At 57.0% G+C, this 23,557-nt stretch overlaps 1 protein-coding gene across 1 annotated transcript; it reads right to left on the reverse strand.

Moving 5' to 3' along the window:
- Positions 1–6,053: 6,053 nt before the first annotated feature.
- Positions 6,054–14,240, reverse strand: MATN1 (matrilin 1; the record flags this gene model as incomplete). The annotated part of the gene is made up of 8 exons (XM_080691367.1): positions 6,054–6,100; positions 6,572–6,754; positions 7,533–7,685; positions 8,242–8,655; positions 9,083–9,208; positions 10,109–10,331; positions 12,287–12,633; positions 14,147–14,240. The coding sequence occupies 8 exons, from the start codon at positions 14,238–14,240 to the stop codon at positions 6,054–6,056; spliced, it is 1,587 nt and encodes a 528-aa protein (XP_080547493.1).
- Between the last annotated feature and the right edge of the window lie 9,317 nt (positions 14,241–23,557).

The following is a 23,557-nucleotide window of genomic DNA, read 5'->3' on the forward strand; positions in this document are numbered from 1 at the left end:
CAAGTTCAAAGGAAGGATCACAGAGAAGTTGGGACTGGAAATTATGTGTCTCGCATCCGGCACATGGGGAGGATCAAAAAGCAGAAACTCAACAGGCAAGAGGGGGTGGCTCATCCCCAGGTAACAGGAAAGGCAGGTGGCGCGGCGTCGGTCTAATGTGCTCACTGAACGCGCATCTGGAGCTGATGGGTGGGGTCCTGGGACTCTCCACCCACCCCCTTTTTCAAAGAGGTTTGGCCCAGGAGAAAACCATGTAATTAAAAGAGGAAAAGAAAAAAATATCCCCTTAGAGGACTGCACCATTCTCTCTCCCTTATGAATCCATAATGAACTACCATTGTTCAAGACAAGCCCCTGTTGAAACCCAGCAACCCATCCACAGAGGGGCCAGGAAATCCCATCGTAGCCCAGAGCCCGGGGAAAGACGGGAAAATCCAAATGAGTTTAGTCCTGTTTATCTACACAGAATTCAAGAAAAAAAACAAAATTATAGGTTACAAAATAACTTGCCATCTGCCCATAGACTGCGGCTGCCCCGGGGAGACGCTGGTTTTCTCGATTTCTGGGATTTGTTTATAACCTTCTGTTAATCAGACCTGGAGCAGAAAGATGTGGCAATTGTAAGGAGAGGTGGGTTTTATCGGGGCCTGGAGTAGTCGTGGAAAGGATCAGGGTGAGTTAGTGTAGGAATCTGGGGGTGAAAGACCAGGGAAGCCAGCCCGGCCCTCCTCAGAGACTGCACATGCGGTCAGTCGGTCTTGGAGGAGCCGTCCCTCCAGGGCCATCAAGGGAGAATGTGAAGCACAGGGTGCCCAGCCCCGCCCACAAGGACACCCACTGGTTCTGTCCAGCCACTTCCTGTCCTGGCGGCCAGCGGGGAGCAGGCACCTCCAGCCAAGCCTCCGCCCCTCACTGTGGGCCCCGCCCTGGCACTGGCCCTGGACAGCGCTTGTCCACTTCACCCCCACCTGCCCAGCAGGGCCCTTCCTCCAGGTCCCACTGTCCTCTGCCCTCCGGCCAGGCCCACATGCCACCCGGCTGTGACTGCCTGGGAGGAGGGTGAGAGAAGAGGGGGGCCACCCGGTCTGCTGAGCACCCACCGAGTGCACGAGGCTGCACTCGTCACTGGCAGCCACGGGTGGGTGTCAGGCACCGGGACCCCACATGGACAAGTCCTGCCACTTGGAAAAGAGGGAACACCCATGCTACCACCTGCAGCCACTGCTCACAAGCAGCTCCCCACAGGCGAGGGTCCAACCCAGCCCAAGACCCAGCAGAGCAGCCTGTAAGCCTGGACCTCCCTGAGTGTGAGCCAGGATGCCCCTCTCCTCCCCGCCCCTGCCTGGCTGGCATGCCCGGCCTTCAAGGAATCACAGCAAGTCCTGCGAGGACCTGTCCTATCACCTCCTCGCTGAAGACCCTCCAAAGGCTTTGTGCCATTCTCCAAATCAAGCCCAGAGTCCTTAAGAAGGCCAAAGGCGGGCTGAACGTGGTGGCACATGCCTGTGATCCTGGCACTTGGGAGGCTGCAGCAGGGAGATATCAGGTTCAAGACCAGCCTCAACAACTTAGCATGACTCTGTTTCAAAATAAAATAAATAATTTTTTAAAAGGGCTGGGGATGTAGCTGAGAGGTAGAATGCCCCCTGGGTTCAATCTCCAGTACTAAATAAATAAACAAACAGAGTTCAGTGCCTGGTGTGGTGGCACACACCTAAAATCCCAGTATTTGGGAGGCTGAGGCTCAAGGGCAGAGGCTCAAGGCCAGCTCAGGATAACTTAGCAAGACCCTGTTTCAAAATAAAAAGGGCTGGAGGGTATGACTCAGAGCAGAGAGCCCTGGGTTTGATCCCTAATACCACACACACACACACACACACACACACACACACACACACACATACACACACACACACACACCCCTGTGCAATCTCACCTCCGGCCTCCATCTGCCTCCTGGCTGCTTCCATGCCTTCCCACCTGGGGCCTCACTCCTGGCTGCTTCCATGCCTTCTCACCTGGGGCCTCACTCCTGGCTGCTTCCATGCCTTCCCACCTGGGGCCTCACACCTGATGCTCCCTGGCCCAGCACCTTCAGATCCATGCATAGGCCGGCCTCTCCCCAGGAGGCCTCTCAGCCTCCCTGCCTCCTGAAGGCTCCAGCAGCCCCTCAGGTAGCATCCCTGCGGCACAGCATCTCCTCCATCTGCGGGCCCTGCCCAGCCTGCTGCTGCTCCCTGCGCTCTCTGACATGTCTATCTTCCCTCTGCACCACAAGCTCCATAAAGCCAGAGACCCAGGCGCATTTGCTGTTATCCCAGTGCCTGCTGCCTGCTTGGCCTTTGGCAATGCTTACTGAATGAATGCATGAATGAATGGGCCAACGGATGAAGAATTCAGGCTGCGCCCTGAGCTGGGCTCTGCTCACCCCCTCCAGCCCCGTGCTCCTTCCCCCACCCACCCTTCCTCACACACACCTCCTGTCCAGGGGTCTCCCAAAGGGCTCCACCCACCTACAGGACACCTACGGCCCTCCTCCCTGCAAAGCCACAGTACTCTCTGCTCCAGGGAGCCCGCAGGACCGGCCACCTTTGGCTGAGCCGGTGGCCGCCCAGAAGCCCTTGGCCACTGTGAGAGCACACTGCCCCAGGTTACTGTTGAGGAGGCCGGGGTCAGAGGGTGAGGGAGTGGGCCCCAGGTTAGGGTGCGGGGGATTCTCAAAGAGAGCTCCCAGCCCCTCCTCCATCACCTCCACATGGGACACATCCTGGGCACTGGAACCTGGCGCTGCTCTGCCAGATCCCGGTACTTCTCTATTTACTTCAAAAAGCAGCACTGGTCCAAGTGTGGTGGTGTACACCTGCAGCCCCTGTACTCGAGCACTGGTCCAAGTGTGGTGGTGTACACCTGCAGCCCCTGTACTCGAGCACTGGTCCAAGTGTGGTGGTGTACACCTGCAGTCCCTGTACTCGGGGGGCTGCAACAGGAGGATCGCAGGCTTGAGTCAGACTCAGAAACTCAGAGACACCCTCAGCAATTTAGTGAGACCCTGTTTCAAACTAAAAAATAAAATAGGGCTGGGGTTGTAAATCAGAAGTAGAATGTCCCTGGGTTCCATTCCTGGTACAAAGGAAGGAAAGGAGGGAAGGAGGGAGGGAAGAGGGGAGGCGAGGAGGAGGAGGAGGAGGGAGGGAGGCGAGGAGGAGAGAAGGGGCACTGAGTTTGGGGTCCTTGAGAAGGCACCACAAGGCCTTTGAAGATCTCTTCTCTTCTCTTGGTCATCTCTCCCTTTGACAGAGGAGAAACTGAGGCTCGTGGGGGATGAGATGACGGGCCCAGGCTCACAGGGCATAAGTTCAGTGAGGCTGCAGTGTCCTCGCCTCCTGAGAGGCTGGAGCTCTGAGGTCCTTTAGGAGGCCCCTGGCTTGGCTCCCGCCACGGACCAGAACCTTGCAGAGGAGCAGAACCTTGCAGAGAACCGCGGGGCGCTTGGGCTGTCCCCAGCAGGCAGCAGGTGCCCCGGCGGCACCGCGAGGGAGCTGCGGGGGAACTGACAGGCGTGGATCCATCCCTGAGGCCGGGAAGCCAGCCCCACAGGCAGCAGTGGTGCCAGCCCCGCTGAGTGCCTCCCTTCTTGTTGGCAGGCTGGGAGGCAGGCGAGGGTTTCCTTCAGAGGCTCAGAGGTGACGGCCACACCAAGTCACCAGGGCACAGACTGATGCAGGGACTAAAGACCAGAATGGACTGGTCACTTCCAGAATCAAAGGATGAGAACTGGGACCAAGGCCACCCCATGGAGGCCAGAAAAATGGAGGCTGACCTCCGCATTGCATGAAATGGAAAATCACCAGCCAACTTCGACTCTGCTGAGAAGGCTTCCTGGGTGCTAGGGTTGGGATTTCGGTTGGTGTGTCCCCCAAGGCCCAGATGTTAAAGACGCGTTCCCCAGAGGGATACTACTGGGAAATGAAGGACTTTTAGGAGGCAGGACCCAGTGGAGGGGTCCTTGGGTTATTAGGGGGTATGCCCTCAGAAAGGGCATTTAGAGACCCCAGTTCCTCCTTCTCACCCAGTTTGAAATATGACCCTTTAATTCAGGAGTGGTGGCGCACACTTGTAATCCCAGTACTTGGGAGGCTGAGACAGAAGGATCACAGGTTCAAGCCCAGCCTCAGCTACTTAGTGAGGCCTTCTGCAACTTAATGAGTCCCTGTTTCCAAATAAAATAGGTCTGGTGTGTAGCCCACAGACAGAAGGACCCTGGGTTCCATCCCCAGTGCCACAATAAAAAATTAAAAGAAATATGACCCTTTGCTTCTAACACAAACTCTCATCATGAGCCTTCGCCAGAGCACAAGGTGGGACCTCCCCTCCTAGAATGGGAACCTCTAAAACTGTGAGCCAAATAAACTTTATTTCTTTATAAAGTTAGTTGCCACCAGTATCTTGTTGTAGGGACACAACACTGACAAATGCAAGTCACATCATTTGAATGTCGAAGGGGGGTATAGTCAATCCAATGCGGAAGACCTGTGGTGGACCAGAGGGCCAAAAGCCCCTTGCCACCCCTCCCAGGGGCAGGTGGGGTTCATCTCCCCAGTCTTGAATGCTGGCTGGCCCACCACCCACAAAATGCAGTGAAAGTAATGTCTTGCCAACTGTGGGCTCAGCCCTCAGGCTCTGGGCAGGGAGCCCTGAGGTATCACGTCCAGTGCCCCTGCTGGAGAGATCACCAGGAGAGAGACACACAGAGACTGAGCCAGCCTCCAGCATCAAGCAGGTGGGTGAGCTGGGCTAGACGCGGCAGCCTGGTGGAGACTCAGAAGACAAGAGCCCCGCCAAGCCCCTGGGAACAGAAGTGCCCCACTTCCAGGCGAGAACAGGAAGTTGCTGTGAGCTCGAGTCCCAGTATGGAGGCGCTCTATGTATCTGATGTCGGAATGAGCAGGTGCATGGAAGCCAAGCCCCATCTGGTGCCACTACCCTTTTCCCCTTGATGTCCTGAAGCCCCGGACCCAAAGCCTGACTCCCCCACCGCCCACTGCTGACACACAGCCTTCCCCTCTGTAAAGGGAGGTGACAGAGCCAGGTGCAACGGCTCACATTGGTAAGCCCAGTACTTAGGAGGCTGGGACAAGAGGATGGAAGGCAGGTTCAAGGCTAGCCTCGGCAGTTCAGTGAGGCTCCCAGCCCTCAGAGAGACTCTGTTTCAGAAAGAAAGAAAGAAAGAAAGAAAGAAAGAAAGAAAGAAAGAAAGAAAGAAAGGAGGGAGGGAAGGAGGGAGGGGAAGAAAGAAAGAAAGAAAGAAAAGAAAGGAGGGAGGGAAGGGAAGGGAAGGGAAGGAAGGAAGGAAGGAAGGACGGACGGACAGGCAGAGGGTGTAACTTGGTGATATAATGCCCTTAGCTTCCATTCCCAGTACTATAAGAAAAAAGAAAAAAAAAAAAAAAGGAGGAGCGTGGTCAAGCCTGTCCTGGGTAGGGTTACTGGGAGAATAAAAAGAGACCACAAAGAGGAATTTGCAACTGGAAAAGCAGGAATGGTGTGCGCTGGTTTGAGCACGGCACCCAGCCCACTCTTTCCGCCCTCCTGCATCATTACAACCTCCCCATCACCCTCTACCTTCACAACACTTCCTCCTGGTCCCCAATAACCACGCCGCCGCTAGCCCCGTTCAGTGATTAAATTAAATCACATTTAATTGTTTTTCACTGGGGGATAGAGACATCAGAAAGGAGATTCTCGGCACTCTGAGTCAATAAAGGATTAACTAAAACAATAGGAATATATTAAGCTTTTGATGGGGGGGCAAACACAGACTCTCTCCCACTCACTCCTGTGTTCTCACTCATGCACACGCACGCTCTGCTCCCCGACACACAACCTCCCAGGGCACGCGCACGTGCTCCCACACACATACTGCACACACGCAGCCACTCCCCTCAGCTCCCAGCACCTCACTACAAAGGCAAAGCAGACTAAACCCGGGCTGCAGGGACACTCGCAGGACTGAGCCACGCTCGGGTGGCGAGGACACTTGGGGACAGGTGGCCCTAGACGATCCTGTTCTCCAGGACGGCCAGCCGCTTGCTCACAGCTTCTAGTGGACCAGGAGTTAAGGAGAGGTGCAGGGCCCCAGTGAGCGGGCAGTGATGGCCACAGCCCTGCCAAAGCCTCACCTCCTGTGTCCCCCGAGGGGGCCCTGTTCTGGAGCTTTCTCTCACCCCCTACAACATGCATCCTCCCCTCTGTCCTAACTTACCCCTTCACCCTGCCACTTAAAACCAGCCAGTGGCTGTGAGCCCTGGAGTGCCCAGGGCGCTCTCCTGCGGCCTGAGCCCTGCGGGGTTCCCACCTGGTCCTGACTCAGCCTGGGGAGCTACTGGGGGCCTGAGCCAATCTCTGAGTGGGGGCTGGTGTCAGTCGCGTCCCCGTGAGCCTTAAAAATGGGGAGTCCACGGGGAATGGCGCCTTCCTGAGCAGTGCGGTCTCTAGAGCCTGGCTCCTGCCTTGGTTTCCCTTTTATCCTCTAGGAGCCTCTCATTTGATGGGGTATGTAGCAAGGCCGCACCAGCCTCTCTAGCCAAAATCAGGCCTTCTCCAGCAGGCAGAGGCCCGCCCACAGCGCCCTGCCCCTCGGGCTCCCCGCCCATGGCCTCCTGGGAAAGGATATGCTTCCTGGTCAGGGCCTGCAGCAGCCCCTCCACCTTGGCCTGGAATGTCACAATGGACTCGCAGGAACACGGGTCCTCCTCTGCAGGGGACAAGAACAGGGTAAGAGAAGGCAGCTCTTGAGCGGTTGCAGGGGAAGGGGACAGTGACCACGCAGGACCAGCGCTAGGGCGTCTTGGAGGAGTGAGAGGCCGAGGGGATGTGAGAAGGCAGAGGGAGAAAGATGGCACTCCTGGGCGCAACAGAGGGCCTCCCTGACCGTCTTCCCGCTCCCTCGGAGCCCTGATAAGGACCACCATGACGGCACTTGGGCTGAGGAGCTACTGAGCACAAGACACTGTTCTGGGGCTCTCTGCATCTCGGCTGACTCCCCACCCCAGCCCTCATGGGTTCAAAGCCACTAATCCCACTATTTTTTTTTCTTTACAAGTAAAGAATTCAAGGGTAAAAAGCTAGCCTGGGGCTATCAGTGTCAAAGCCAAGGTGCAAACCCAGGCACGCTTGGGCATGAAGCTCTAACTGTTACGGGAGGCAGGGAGACCAGGGAGACAGCCTGGCTCAATGCTGGCTCCCAGTTATTAACCTACCCCATCTTGTGCATTGTTTTTCCTGTCTATAAAATGGGGATAATGCCATTCCTACTAAATAGGAATGAGTGGTTTGTATTTGGAGAGTGCTAAGAGCAGAGCCATCCACATAATGAGCAATCAATTTATATCAGCTGGTGGTAAGAGTTGAACTGATCCCCTCCAGGTGTGGCAAACTCTTGGGGCCTCCTGGCCCTGCTTCTCCCCATCCCCATGGCTGCACTCCCTACAGCGCCCCTGTCCCTCCCATCATGCCTGGGCCGCACTCCTCACCCACGCAGATCTTCTTCTGCAACTTCTTGCCGATCTGGTTGATGCTCTTGAAGTCTGCCGTGTAGAAGTAGTGCTCTGCCACGGGCTCCGAGGCGATCTCTCTCAGCTCGTCCTCCACAGCGTTGCCCACACCCACAGCAAACATCTTAAAGCCTGCAGAGGAACAAGCAGGGTAGGGAAGGTGGCTGGGACAGGCAGCCATGTTGCTGAATCTCCTGGGAATGCCTAGGCAGCTTGTGCCTCCTGGTGGTAGTTGATGGAATTGCAGGCATAGTGCCTGGGATGAGAACAATGGGGAAATTGACATTTATGGAAGCTGAAGTCCCTGTACTGCTGCTTTGTGCGGGGAGTTTCATTTAATCTTCATAGTCACCCACCTAGTGGTAATTATTTCCATTATCTAATAGGTGATAAAACTGAGAACTGGGGTTGTCTTCCAACAGTTGTGTGTTCTTGGGAACAAATGTTCAGCTAAAAAAGTTCCCAGCTTTATCTACAAAAGAACCACCAAGACAAGCCCCTTGCTTCTCTAGGGCCTCAGTCTGTCATCAGTATAAGAGAAGGACAGACTGACACATCCCTCCTCATCCAAATTCACCTTGGTTTAGGGCACTAATCAGAAGACACCAAGACAAACTACGGTTGAGCTGTGCCCACACGGTGACCCTAGACATCACCAGTATCTAGGCAACAAGCAGGCTGCACCTACCAAGGTCCTTGGCCTTCCTTGCAGCATCGTTAATGTAGTCCTGGCTCCGGCCATCAGTGAACACAATGCCCACCTTCTGAGCACCAGGCCTGGCCCCGCTGGACACAGTAAAGGAATTGTCTATGAGGTACTTGAGGGCCGCCCCCGTCATGGTGCCCTTCTCCATGTACGACATGTTCCGCACAGCGGCCTTGATGTCCTTCTTGGTGTGGAAGCGGCCCAGCGGGAACTCCTGGCGCACAGAGCTCGAGTACTGCACCAGCCCCACCTGCGCCAGCCGGTCGGACACGTCCAGCGTGTCCACAATCTGGTTGATGAACTTCTTCACCAGCTCAAAGTTCTCCGGCCGCACACTCTTAGATCCATCGATGAGGAAGACCAGGTCAGTGGCCGAGCTGCCGCCGCCACTGCAAACTGGGGAGGGTACAGTGGCCAGGGAGTGAAGCTTTGAGGACAGAGTCATGCATCCTGGACACTGCCTGGACACCCACCACACACGAGCCCTGGGCTGGGGATCGTCCTCTTTTAACCTCAGGACTCCCTCTGAAAGCCAGGGTATCTGGCCCTGTTATACAGCATCAGAAACTGCTGATAGGTCATACAGGCTAAAAGCAGGGGCACCAAGATTTGAGCTCAAGACTATGTGATTCCTTCCACCACCCACTGCGATACAGAAAGGGACGGAGTCAGGAGAGAGCTTTCTGCAGACAGCAAACTCTACTTCGAAGACTGGTTGGTCCAGGGGAGAGTGCAGGGAGGCCTGCATGGGTTTCCCAAGGGGCAACCAACGCCCCACCGCCGCCCCCTTCCCCGAGGGCTGGCCCATGTCCAGCCCACTGACCATTGCAGGTCTTGCCGTCGCTGTTCAGGGTGAAGCCCTCGTTGCAGGTGCAGGTGTAGGAGCCTGGGGAACTGACGCACACCTGTTCACAGTCGTGGTCCCCTGTGGCACACAGGTCTGACACCACTGGGGGACAAGGGGAGGGACAGATCTCACATGACGAGGCCTCTGACATCCCAGCCAGATGCCCCTCCCTGACGGTGAAGGCCAGGACCCTTTCACACTCAGGGAAAAGAGGCTCCAACTGGACAGGGCCCAGGCCCCAGACTCAGCCCGGGCTGGAATCACTGCGCCGGGCGGAGAGCCACGGAGATGCTGATGATCAATATAGAAGTCCCCTCAAAGGGCAAAGGCCATGGGCCCAGGGCCTTTAATCTGTTCTGTATGCTCTAGGAGCCTAGGGATCTAGAAAACACATGTGCCAAGGATCCTGCAGGTAGAACTGGCTCAATACAAAGTTAACGACCGCGTCCTGAGCGTACTTTGCATCATCTCCTTGACACCTCAAGACAAAATGGATGCTCTTTGTAGCCCCGTTTCACAAATGAGAAAAGTTCTGGCCCCGTCTCTGTCCTACCTGAGTCTCCACCCCGTTAGGCTGGTATCCCTAAGAAACCGCAGACCCACTACCCCTCTGCCAACGAGTCTGAACCCTCCCAGGCCTCTCAAAGCTTCCTGCATCATGGAAAATCTGGGGGCCCAAAACCCACAGCATAGAAATATAACAGAGTTCGTCTGGCTGGGTTCGGGTGTCTCCCTGATATCTGCAGGGACCCACCTCACAAACGGGATCCTGACATCCTCTCTCTATATTCCTGGAACCCGGGGCTGGGGACTCAACCGCGAATCAGGCACACCCCAACCGGCCCTACCTCTGACCTAGGCTCCACCGGAAACTCATTTGCGCCCCTCCCTCCGGCCTGACCCCGCCCCCAGCACTAGCACCGCCCCGCGGGTCACTCCCAGGCCCCGCCCCTCTGTGGCCCCGCCCACGTCCCGCCTCCTGACCCCGCCCCCCCCACGCACCGCAAAAGGCCTCCTGGAACTTCTTGGACAGCTTTTCGATGACGCTGTAGCTCTCCACGTAGTCCACGTGCTCTTCCTGCGGCTCGCTGGCGATCTGCCGCAGGGTGGCCTTGTCCACGCGGCCCACACCGATGGCGAACAGCTCAATGCCGCTCGCCCGGGCCCGCTCGGACACGTCGCGCACGCTGTCCTGGGGCCTCCCGTCCGTCACCACGATGACCACCTGCCACACAACACGTAGAGCTGGGTGGGGGCCAGTCCTCCCCTCCCCGTGCTGGGCCCTCCAGGAAGCCCGCGGGCCTTGACAGAAGAGCAGAAGCCAGAGTGGCAGGGCGACTGCCCCAGGTCACACAGCGCGTTGGGGCAGGAGGAAGGGAGACGATCCTTAAGGAGGAAGGGAGAGGATCCTTCCTCCTCTTTCCTTCAGGAAAGAGAACCTGGCTAGCCTCAAAGTTCGCCTGACTGAAGGAGACTAGGCCATGTCCTCCAGGTCAGCCTGGGATGTCTGCAGACAGCGGGCCTTGTGCCCACATCAGACTGGGGATTGCTGAGGCCCCAGGCTGCTGAGAGCCCCACCCTAGTGATCCGGGCCTGGGTCGCGCCCCTTGTGCTGTCCTTGCGGCCCCTGTGGCTAGGGGCTCAGTATGGGTTGAATTGTCCAGGCTACAAGTGGTTCTCTTTTATGGCAGTGCCATGCAGTTCTGCACTATGACCACGAGAGGGCAGCGGAGGCCAGTGCATGGGGCCGCTGCCTCCCGTGCTAACAACCCACAGCCCTGGGAACCAAGCTGGGAAGGAAGCTGCGCCTTTCTTCTTCCACTCCCCAGAATGATAAGGTCTCTTCCTGAGAGGAAAAGAAGCTGCTGCCCTCCCACATACCCTGAATCCTGTCCCCGGGGAAGAGGGAACCTGTCTCTGGCCAGTGCCGGAGCCAGCGTCCTCCGCTCTGCCTGATCTGGCTGGGCTCCACCGGGCTGCTTCTCTGCTTCTCCAGCCTTGACTGGCCTGACCCCTGGCCTAGTGCCCAGCACAGAGTGGTTAAAACGACCCAGGTTAGAAATGCAGCTCCTTGGCTGCAGCTCCCTCCAGCCTCAGTTTCTCCATTGTGGAAATGGGTTGTGCTGAGGTCAGGTGTGGAGCCAGGACCCCTGGGGAGTGGTCCTGCACAGTCTCCCCCCAGGCAGCGGCCAGGGCTCCTGATCTCATAGGCTTTGTTTGCTGTACTTCCAAAGGCCGCCCGCTGTCTCTCTGAACTGCAATCAGCCTGGAGACTTTCCGACTACCTTGGATGATCCCCACAGGCATATTCCAGCCCCCTCCCCCTCCAGGGCAACTGGTCTGTGCCCCCCGAGTGTCACCACTATCGAGCTCACCACCTCCCTCCACTAGGATCACCGGGGGCCACCGCCCTCTCAGCCATGACCACACCCCACAGTGCACAAAATAAGACTGGCAGAGCCAGGTGTGGTGACGCACGCCTGTAATCCCAGGACTAGGGGACTAAGACAGGAGAATTGCAGGTTCCAGGGCCATCTCAGCAACATAGCAAGACTCTCAGCAACCTAGTGAGACCCTGTTTCAAAAAGCAAAAAATAAAATTGGACTTGGGGGGTGGGCGTCCCTGCCCTCAAAGCATTATGAAATAAAACTAATGCTAGCAGGGGGCTTGCTGGGTGCCTGGCGTCGTCCTGAGCACGTGATGTGTAGGAACTCGGTGCTCAGAGCAGCAGGCTGACCGTGTTACCATTACTTCTGTTCCATGGGAGAAGAAACTGAGATACAGTGAGAGAAGCCACATGCTCTGGGCGGCACAGCTGGCATCAGGGACAGGCAGGTAGCAGAGTCCACGCCCTTCGCCACCACACCTGAACCTCGCCGATCTTGCTTTGCCTGCAAGAGCTCAGACTGGCCGGGCCCCGGGTCATCCAAGCTGAGCCGAAGGTGAGCCACCGGCCTCAGAGGCTGCTAGCGGTGGGTCCCAGCCCCAGCTCCACAGCTCCCGGAGCTCCTACTTTGACCCCAGGTTTCCCCAACAGTACTGAGGCTACCTCACAGGGACACCATGGAAACTGAAGTAGAAGCAGCCAGTGTTCCTAGCAGAGACCATGAAACCTGCACTCTCAGCTCAGACTTGCTGCGGGAACAGCAAGCACCCTCAAGGGGCTGGGGCACGCGTACCTTGCTGATGTCGGGGGACCTGGCCCGCCCGCCCTCGGTGTCGCTGAAGGCCTTGGTGATGGCGAACTGGAGGGCCAGGCCAGTCATGGTGCCCGTGGACAGCGGCTGGATGCGGTGCACGGCCCGCAGCAGCGCCGCCCTGGAGCTGTGGGCCCGCAGCGGGAACTCCTGCTTGACGGCGCTGGCATAGTTGACCAGGCCCACCCGGGTGGCGTTGGGCCCCACGTCCAGCGACTCGATGACCTGGGACAGGAACACCTTCACCTTCTCAAACTCCACGGGCCGCACACTGCGGGAGCTGTCTACCACAAACACCAGATCCGTGGGCCGGGTGCGACAGAGGTGCCCTGCGGGGGGCAGGGATCAAGAGGCAGAGGTCAAAAGCGGGGCATGGGCATCGGGCTACTGGGATCAGGACAAGAGGCCTCAGCAGGGCTGGCTGGGTCCTTAGGTCAGCATGTGGACACTCAGGCAAGCAACCTGGGAATGCCCCATAGCACAGCCTGTGGGGAAGACAGGATCCAGTCCATCCTGGGCAAATCGCTTTCCCTCCTGGGCCTCGATATGGCCCCTTCCGTCCAAACACCAAAGAGAATCAGCAGGCAGCAGCCAGTGTCCCTGGGCCACAAGGAGCCTGGTCTCCAAGGTGAGGAAAAGGGCAGGAATTCCTGGTGGCCACCTTAGCAGCTGGGCCAGGTGACCCCAAGACACACACACCTTGGGGTGCTGTCCCACCAGACACCTGGGAGGGGGTGCCCGGAGCTGAAGGGAGGCAGGCCCAGGTTCAAATACTGGCTCAGCCGCTCTGTGGCCCTAGGCAAGTGGCAGTACCTTTCTGAGCCTTGGTTTTTATCTGCTCAGTGGGGAGAATCTGCTCACTACAGATGCGGGCACTGGCCTGGACCTGCAGCCTGGTGGGCTCTGTACAAAGGCCTTCCCCTCCTCACCGCAATCAAGCCAGAAGGAGCTAGTCCCAAAAGAGGATGCAGAAATAGCTGGGCATGGTGGCACACACCTGTAATCCCAGTACTTGGGAGACCAAGACAGGAGGATCGCAGGTTCGAGGACAACCTCAGCAAGTAGTGAGACTCATCAACCTAGTGAAACTCTTGTTTCCAAATAAGAAATAAAATCAGGCTGGGTTGTAACCTGAAGGTAGGATGCCCCTGGGTTCAATCCCTGGTAACACACACGCGCGCACACACACACACACACACACACACGTGTGTGTGCACATGTAGAAGAAAAAAGGAAGGTGTGCAGGGCAGTCCCAGCCCCCAGTGCCTTAGACTGGGAGCCCCCATGTCAGAGTCCTCAAGAGAACTTACCACCCTGCGGTGGCTGAGGCTACAAATGGGTAAACTGAGGTCCAGGGAGGAAGAGGGAGTCAGCCATACCACAGAGCAGTAGACCAGCCCCTCACGGCTCTGAGGCGATTTCCCTGTGTGGTCTCAGGCAGGCCCTCCCCTCCAGCCTCAGTTTCCCCATCTCTACAGGAAGAGTTAAGCATGCTAGGACTCAGTGTGCACTCACAGTGGTTACAACCCCGAGGAGCCACTGCATAAGGACCAGCAAAAGGGCTCTCGGTCCCCCACACCTATGCTCATCAAAGAGCCCTGAACCCAGCCTGGGCCTGGTGCCGCTGCGGGCATCAACTGGCTACTGGAAGTCCCAGGGCGCTGCCCATACTGGTCCCCAAGGGCCTGTCCACCCTGACCCTGGCCAGCACTGCCACGTGTTGTGCCTGCCTGCTGGCCACTCCACCCAGGATCCCAGGCAGCCGCTGCCCCTCCCAGCCCCTGGTCACCCAAGCCAATGCCTGAGGCCACCGCCCCGGGTCCCTGTCACACTTCCCCTCACCTCTGGCCTGGGGGGTGAGGCCCAGGCTGCGTGAGGGCCGGAGCAGCAGCAGCAGGCCGCAGAGCATGAGGCTGGTGCCAGGGATGACTGTCATGGTCGTAGCAGTATGGGCCGCAGCTGGCAGAGTTGCGGGGCCAGCAGCGGGGACCCTGTCTTATCAACCTCGCTGCCCGGGGGCCCCCACTGACGTGCGGACAGCCGCCCCATCCCCAGGCCCCGGAGGCGGGGCTGGCCTGAATGGAGGTGTGTGTGCCCGAAGAGGGAGGGAGCGGCCGCGGCCAGCCTGGCCAGGAGGTCCCTCCGACCACAAGGGCGCCTTTGCCTACAGAAGCAACCGGAGCCGCAGCTGGTGTTCAGGAAATCTCAGGTGGGTGGGGTGGCTCCTCCAGGGGCCCGACTTGACACTGTCACCCAGGGACACGGGAGCGTGGTGGCCTCACAGCCAGCCCTGCTGGCTCCTCATCCCATACCCAAATCCTTCCCCTCAGCCCCCAGAACTCCAGCCCCAGGTTTCTCATTAAATACACTTGCTGCGTTCAGCCTAGCCGTCCCCACCTCTCCCCACCCCATCTAGCCGCCCCCCACGTCTCCATACACATGCTCTTCTCCACTGCCCCAGGTGCTGCTCAGAGGTCTCCGGCCCGTGCACACAGGGCCACCTGCCCAGCCCGCCCTCTCCTCCCACTAACCCTGCCTGGCTCAAGAGCAGAGCTGCACTAACGCGCGCCTGTGTTCCCCGCGCCTGCGGGACAGCAGGGAGGGCTCATTACATCCACCTGTGTGGGGTGGGCAAGGTGCTTCACTTCTCGGTGCCTCCAAGTCCTCACAGGACACAAGGGTGACATGAGTGCCTTCCTCCTGGGTATAGGGACTATCTCGGCTACTCCTCCTGACAACCCAGAGAGCCACGACTAGTCTCGCTTCCATATCCCAGGAGAGGAACTGGAAGGACTGCCTCGCATCACACAGCGAGGAGGCGGCAGTGCCAGGGGAGCTCGCTGGAGGTGGCTCCTGCGTGCCCACTGCCCCCGGCCCCTCCCTGCACCTGCCTGCACTGTCCTGTGAGCCTGGAAGCAACTGGTGGACTACGGATTCGTCCATGTGCCCAGTTCAGCCAGTCCCAGCCTCACGCATTTCACCATCGCGTTGAAAAATGGACGGATGCCTCTGGGACAACCCAGGAATGGTCCTTCCTCTGTATCCAGGACTGCAGCAGGAAGAGCTTGAGCGTGGCCACCTGAGAGACCCGGGTTCAAAACGGCTTCTCCTGTGCACCGGCTGTGTGGCCTCGAATCGACGACTCTCCACCTCTGGGCCTCGGCTTGTCCCACGTGGGGAGGCAGCGGGGGACAGGAGGGGAGCCAGAGCCAGAGGGTCACCCTCGTTCCAGGGGGCAAAATCATAGCACCCAGGACCTGGGCATACTCTAAAGGAAGATTATCCCTCTTGGGAGGGAAATGTACAGACTTAAAACACAGGCACAGCCAGGCACAGCCAGCCCACCTGGCAGATCTCCAGTCTTCAGCAACAGCGACAGTTGTCCCTTTCACACCTGACTTTGTCACTTCTCTTTCCTTTGTTCTCCCAGCAAACTCATGAGGTCAGCAAATCGGATGGAGGCTCTTAGCTCACTCGTCAGATGGAGAAACTGAGGCCCGGGGAGGTTTATTGACTTGTCAGATGGGGAAACTGAGGCCCAGGGAGGTTTATTGACTAGCCCAAAGTCTGGACCCCGCCAGATTAGGGGCACTGGAGACTGGAAGCACTGGCCTCGCTTCCGTTTGTGCCTGAGTTAGAGAAAAGGGGAGTTAGAGGCCTTTTCTCTGCCTTCTGCTCCCCAAATCCAAACAGCCACCGATGTCCCTCTCCCTACAACATTCAGACTCATTTTCTTCTCCAGAAACGCTGCAGGAGTCCTGGAGCTCGAGGTGTGTATCCCTCCCCCATGGTGCTATAATGAGTCACCTGCCCCCCAGGGGTCTCTCCTGTCTCAGTCTCGGCCTCCCTGGGCCCCTGCATGGCCAGGCATAGGACGAGTGGATGAATGAAACAGAGGCATGATGGGCCATTCCACTCCCCCGTCACCTGCCCAGGGTCATGCGAGGGTCAGCCAGGGCGACCCGGGGCGAGTGAGGCACACGCCGTGGCCGGCCTTGCTGAGGATGGGCGAGGGGAACGTGAGCTGGACTCGCCCCGCCAACTGCCCCCTCCGGGAGGGCCAGGGCCACGTCCGAGCCCAGGGACAAAGCTCCGTTGGCCAGCAGCGGCCGGCGCATGAAATCCCTCTTTCAGCTCTGCTCTGAATGGCAGTTCTGTGGCCGGGAGGAACACAGGCGCCTTCTCTGTCACCTCTCTGCTTGTTAGAGCCGCAGAAATAAGCAGCAGGTAGGTTTTCAGGAACAGACCCGGGTTCAAGGAAGAGGATCGATTTCACATTCCACAGTGGGCCGAGGGTAGCTCAGCATATACATTGAGGAAAGAAAGTCAATATTTGTGTTTTTAAAAATATGAAACATTTTTTTCCCTAGGACTTGAAATCAAGAACAGTGTGTCCGGTATTAGCCAGAGGAGGGAAAAATTCCTGGAGGGGCCTTCCCCGGGCTGCTGACAGGCCAGCCAGGCAGCCGGGAGAGGCCCCCGCCTTTCCACCTCCCGCTTTCACACACATCGCTTTCCAGAAACTTAAAGCCACCAGTGTTTTATTCGAGAAGGAACATTTATGATGGCCTGAGAGTCCCTGGGCCAGTATGGTTCAGTGGGAAGCTCACAGGACTCTCAGTCCAGTGCTCCCAGGTGCTTCCAGGCTCGGCTCTTTTCCTAAAGAGCAAATGTCACACCACTATGACAAGAGACACAGGACCTTCAATGACAGATGTCTCCCTCATCCTTCACCCCATCTGCACAGCTCTGCTATATCCATGCAGACCTTTACTGTTACTATTTATTTAATCCATCTTAAATTATTACTTTGAACCAACTCATTTTTTAAAAAATTTCTCCTCCTCCAATAAGTAATAACCATGAAATCACTGATTTGAGTTATGGTTTATATATTTACTCCAATATGCCTTCAAATAAACTTTAGCTAATTAAGTTTAATTTTTTCATCCACACATCACACACAAAAAATAATGTTGTATTCTGCCAGTGGTGTGCATGCCAGACTTGGAGGGGTCCTGAGAAGTGAGAATGCGACAGAGCTGGGTCACACGCCAGCTGTGGTGACTTCTGGCAAGTCTCTCCCTTGTCTGCTGTCCTGTTTCAAGTTTTCAAAGTCAGGGTCCCCACACTCAGATCACAGGGTGGCTGAGAGGAGACTTCAGGATGGCTGCTGTGTGGGGGTGGGGATGGAGTATTGTTCTTACAAAGCCGTGTAATCATCAGGAGAGGATATGCTGCAGTAACAAATAAGCCCGTGAGTCACAGTGGCTTTTCTTCTCTCCCATGGCAGATTCCAGCGGCAGGCAGGTGCCTCCCTGCACAGGCCTGCTCCAGAGTTGCCTCTGTCCAGCTATCCTGCAGTCTCCAAGTCCTCTTCTTCCAGCCACGTGGATGAGAGAGCAGTGGCTCTCCTGGATGTCTCAGACAAGGAGCACATGTCACCTGACTCTCCCCAGAGGCCCAGGAGCAGGACGCAGGGGGCTAAGCAAGCCTGACAGCCCCTGTCACCCACCTAGGTGAATCAGCTTCTGGGGTGCCCTTCATCATTTCCAAATCAGAATTCAGACATAAGCTGGGCCTGCACCAGTGGTCTCAGCTGCTTCGGAGGCTGAGACAGGAGGATCACTTGCACCTGGGAGTTGGAGGCCAACCTAAGCAATATGGCAAGACTACTTTTTTTTTAAGCAGGGAGGGTACTGGGGATTGAACCCAGAGGCATTCTACCTTGGAGTTACACCCTCCAGCCTGATTTCATTTCTTTTTTGGAAACAGAGGCTTGCTAGGTTGATAAGTCTCACAACTTGCTGAAGCTACCTGCAATCCTCCTGTCTCAGCCTCCCAAGTACAGGGATTACAGGTGTGTGCCACTGCTCCCGACTAAGACCACATTTTATTTATTTATTTATTTATTTATTTATTTATTTATTTATTTATTTATTTTGTGGTACTGGGGTTCCTGGAAACCCTTCTACCCCTGGGCTACACTCCCAGACCTATTTTTATACTTTTTTATTTGGAAACAGGGTCTCTTAAGCCAGCGCGGCTGGCTTCAAACCTGCGTGACCCTCCTGTCTCTGCCTCCCAAGCATGGGGATTATAAGTGTGCGCTACCACGCCCGGCTCACCCTGGTGGCATTTGCTGCCATTTTCTGGAAGCCCCCTCTTCTCTGCTATGGGACGAGTGGCACCTCCTCTGCCTTCTCTGAACACATCTTTTTCCTTGACTGGAGTGGGTTCTGTATCAGGCCTCCTTATTGGATGTGGTGACTCTGGTCTTAGAGCCCAGGAGAGCTTCACAGGTGGCTCCTCCCTGCCTCTAATGGGCCGTCAGGGTGTGTGTGCAATCAACGTAACTCATTTCATTGGGGGGAATGTGAAACCCCATCTTAGGCTCTGAAGGTCGGCGAAGGTCAGCAGGACCAATGTGTCTAGACTCAGCCACACGTCCTACTGCTGAGGCGGTAGTCAAATCACAGATCCCATCGTCAATGGACACTTTCTTGGGGCTGGACGGAGGGCAGCCTGACCCCCAGGGGTGGCTGTGAAAAATTACCTTGTGTAGCTGACAGGTGCGCCCTCCACCACATGGCTGGGCAGCACAGCTCTGGGCTCAGGTTTCCCACAGCTGCAGTGGCCTGCCTCTGTGGACATGGACAGTGAGCCAGGCCCCCAGGGATCTAATGCTCCCTCTGGCGGTCTTCAGCCAATAGGGGGACGCTGGGCAAGAAACTCCCAGGCTCCCCATCCCCTGCTGGGCACCTCTGCCACGCGTGCTTGAATGATCTTTGGATACTCTTCCAGACAGCGAGCTCTGTTGCCTCGCTGCAAAGGGGACCTGCTTCCTAATGCACCACTTAGGGCTGCCCCCTTCCTCTCTCTGTATTTCCTGGGGTCACCCCCCCCAAATAAACAACCTGCACCCAAGCCTTGTCTCAGGACTGCTAAGACAGAGCTTGCTCCACCTCCACAGTTCAGGGCAAAGACACGTTCGGGGCCCCTCGAGAGGGAGGGAGAGCAGGCTCCCAACGGTGGGACAGGCCAGGGGAGGAAGGGAGGTTTCTACACAGGACATGCGGAGCTCTGAGCAGGTTGGAGGCCAGCCTCAGCAACTTAGCGAGGCCCTCAGCCACCGAGCAAGACCATGTTTCAAAAAAATGAGTTAATAAAAATGTCTAGGGGTGTAACTCAGAGACAGACGCCCCTGAGTTCAATCCACAATACCAAAACAAAAAGGGACAAAAAAATGCCAAGCAGATTAAAGGGAGCAGGGAGGTCCCGCCCTTGGGCCCTGCATCGGCTTAGCCTGCTCGCCCTTGACACTCAGTATGATTCCGTATAAACTGGGGACACTGCCAGGGGGCCTGATTGGACATAAATCTCTGGTTCCCCCCAATTCAGAGTGAGGCCCAAGGCAGTGGGGTGGCCTGCCCGCTTCCCAGGGCTCAGCTTCTCATGCAGGGCAGTCTCGATGCCACCGCACGGCTGCCAGCCGGATCACAGTGCCGCGAGGTGATACATCCCAGGGTGCGTGGCACCTCGCACCCACTATGTTGGTCTCAGGTTGGTATCGGGTGCTACAGGTGGTCAGGAGATCCAGAGCCTGGATAAACAGGGAGGCCAGTGCTTTCACCCGACGGCAGGTCCCAGAAGCCACATGATGATGAGTCCACACTGCTGTGGACCTGCGTGACAGCCCCATCTGATGTCCCACCTTAGTGTCCCTGGAGAACACTAAGAGAGCTAGACTTGGGGGGCAGAGAGTTGGGGCATGAGGGAGGGAGCTGTGTGGAAGCTGCCTTGGCGTGCCAGGTCCACATCCTCAGGAAGCCTCCACAGGGCACAGGGAGGCCCTAAAGCCAGAAGTTCAGACCAGAAGTATGAACCCACTGTTTAGAGAGAGCCCCTGAGGGGGCAGGAGCACCTGCGGCCGTGCCAGAGCCTGGAGGAAGGAGCGCCCATCAGCGGGTATGCAAGCCTCCAAGTCCCTCCTCTCCAGGACCCTCTGGCTCCAGGCCAGCTCCGGTGGCCATAGTGCCCCAAGGCTTCTCGCTGCCCCAAGGCTTCTCGCTGCCCGAGGAGCAGAGAGACAAGCTAGGAGCAGCCAGGCCAGTGGGACCCGGCCCCCAGCTGCCCCGGGGCCGATGCATGACTTAGAGAGAGAGCCTTCCCCTCCCTAGACCTCGGGAGCAAACCTCAAGCAGCACCTGCCAGTGAATTTGGAGGGTCAGAGATGATGTCCACACCCAAGGGCTGGTCCATCATAGGGGCAGTTTTGCTACCATCACAGCCCCAAGAAACCTCAGCTACCGGGGTTAATCTCCGTGGCTCTGCTTTCCCTCTGAGCCAGTATAGTGGGCTCCCGCCCTACCCTGTAATCCCTCTCTCCTTTCCAGGCATCTAGCTCAAACAGGCCCTCCCAGGGGGTCCCTGTCAAAAGGCCCCTGTGTGAGCTCAAGGGGGGCATTGATAGAGCTCTGCGAGGGCTGCCCAACACTCGGCCAGCCCAGCTATTTCCTGTTCCTCACCTCCCCTCCAGGCTGCCTGGCCACAGGGCACACTCCCACCATACAGTCCTGCCGCTCCCCTGCTCCTGGCCAGTTGGGGTCGGGGCCACCACATCAGTGAGTTCAGGGTCTCTGGTGCTCGGGACACACAGTGACCCGCTGGCCCCCTCCTGACAGGCTGCAAGGTCAGGACAAGGCCAGTCCCCTCCTACCAACTCTGCTCCCCACCCCTCCTCGGTGGGGGCTCCTCGGAAGGGGGCTTTCCACGTGAATCTTTACAAGACGTAAGCGCTCACACGGACGAGGGTCCCCATCCCACTCAACAATCTTCACTTGGGTAGAAAAAGAGGCACCTGGTCTAACGCCTGACTGCTGTGTAACCACCAGGAAGTCACTCGATATCTCTGAGCCTCAATTCCCTCGGACAAATACAACAGCTCGTTTTCCATCTCTGATTTGCGCTTTATTTTTGCTTGGGGGTTTGGTGAAGAGCAGATACAATGTACAGAAACCTACCACCCCAAGGAAAGCAGGCACCAGGGGAAGGCTGGCCGTGCCTCACCAGCCCTCCTCCCCGTCCTGCAGGACGCCTCCACCAGCCTTCTTCTGGGTCCCTGCATTCAGTCCCTTCCTCCCTATGCCCATCGTAACCCCGTACCTCCCCTGCCAAGACCACGCTCCTTGGCATGACGGGCAAGACTCTTTTGGTCTCTTGATATTGGTGACAGAGCCCAACTCATGCTACCCTGGGTTCTCTATTAATTTCACTCTCTGGCAGCCCAGAAATATTCCCCGGAGGAAGAGGCAAGAGATGGGGGAAAAGAAACAGGACTAAAATTTTTTGATCCTGGATCTAGCAGTGCCTGAAGTCAAAATCCCTGGCCTTGTCGTTCACAGTGAGAGCCAAAGAGCATGGTGAGCGCCTTTGGGCAGCTGGGCTGGGGAAGAGGTAACCAACCTAGTTCACTACGGTTTGTTATGACATCTCCCTGTGAGTGCTCTTCTCGGGTGAAGGCTGAGCTGAGCTTGTGACCCAAGAACCCTGCTGGATGCCAAGGCTCCTCCTGCCCCAGGACCTGGTGCCCCGCCCGGCTCCGCATCTCCTGTGCCGCTGCAGCCACACTGAGCCCGGACCCAGCCCCTCCCCCAGCAGCCAGGCCGGCCAGGCATCCAGCGACTTCTGCCTACATAGCTTGTGCTTCCTGCCGCCTCCCGTTCCTCCTCGCCCAGCATGGCAGATGCCCCTCCACGGGCCTTTCTGGCCACCTGCAACTGCTCAGCTGTCAAGGATCTGTCCCCACCAAACTGAGAACCTGGAAGCAGGTGACCCCGTTGGAGACTCACAGGGCTAATGATCCGCGATGGGAAACAGCGTCAGGTCAAGGAATTCTCTAGCTGGCCGTGGCCCTTGGGAGTTTCTGAACAGAGCAAACGTGCGCACGTCTCTGTGTGCATGTGTTTATGTGCTGGGTAATGGTGGTGGGAGGCAGGTCCTTGGACCTCCTACAGCATCTGTCAGGAGCACATCAGCCAGAGAGAAGCTTGTCACTGCTTTATTGAGACCTCTTTGTAGCCGCACACCAAGCAATGGCACGGTGTGCTGGAGCCTCCTGCACAGCCCTCTCCCCGTACCCAATAGACCCGGGGCCTTACGGCCTGTCTCCACAGCTGGGCAGCTCCCCCAGGGATCCCACCTACGAGGACACGGGCGAGAAATGCAGCGGAGCCAAATCTCCCCACCATCACCTGGGAGGGAGCCCAGCCTTTGGAAGGATCACCTGCTCTGAACGAATGGACTGTGGATTCGGTCCAGCAAACAGACGTGCCTGGTTTCGGGGCTGAATTTTGCTTGCGCTGCCTTGGGCAGCTCCGGACCCCACTGGGCCAGCCTGGCCAGTGCGGTGGCCTGACAGTGGGGTTCTCCAGCTGGCTGTGACAGAGCAGGTGTTCTGGCACAGAACCCACTGCGATGGGACTGTGCGGAGAGCGGGTTGAAGGTAACTCTTCAAAACAAAACAGTTGTGTGTTCAAAGTGAACATGTTGGGAGCAGCTTCATGATGGAACAACTGTCATCTCCTGCCACGAGCCGAGAAGGGACCACTGTTTGGATTTTCATTTAAATCAGCAATCACCCAGCCACCGAGAGGAACTAAATTCCCAGAGCGGGTGGCCAGTGGTTGGGTGGTCTGAATTGAGTGGTTTGGAAGACATCTTGACATTTTCATTGGATTTTATCACTATTCTATTTATCAGGACTCTAAGTGACAGATGGTTGGCTGAACTGCAATTGTTTAAGCAAACTACTTGAAGAAATTGACTTTATATATGTTGGGGGAGGGGCTGGTTGATGACTGTATCACAGAGCGGCAGTGGGAACTGACCACTCTTCATAAATCATCGAAATAGACCAAATTATTTCACTGACCTGGCCACCGTGCTCTGGATTTGACACCGCTTGGTTGAACTGATCAAGTTGCTGGTTGTTGAACCAAATTCACCAAAATTTAGAATAACCCATTGTCTAAACAAGTATCAATGCTGGGTGACAGAAGCCAAGCTATTGGACCAAATTTTTGAGCCACTCAAAGACCCATTTATCCCAAGGGCAGACCCTGCTGTGCATGTCCTGGGGCCCTGCAGGAGCCACAGGCCAGCAAGAGTCACAAGCAGATTGTCTTGAAGTCAGCTGGTGGTCCACCCAGGCCTCCGGGACCACCAAAGCTAAGAAGCAGCGTTTGGCAGGCA

The sequence above is a fragment of the Muscardinus avellanarius genome, assembly GCF_963383645.1.
Source record: "Muscardinus avellanarius genome assembly, chromosome: 3".
In the NCBI taxonomy this organism is placed as follows: Eukaryota; Metazoa; Chordata; class Mammalia; order Rodentia; family Gliridae; genus Muscardinus; species Muscardinus avellanarius.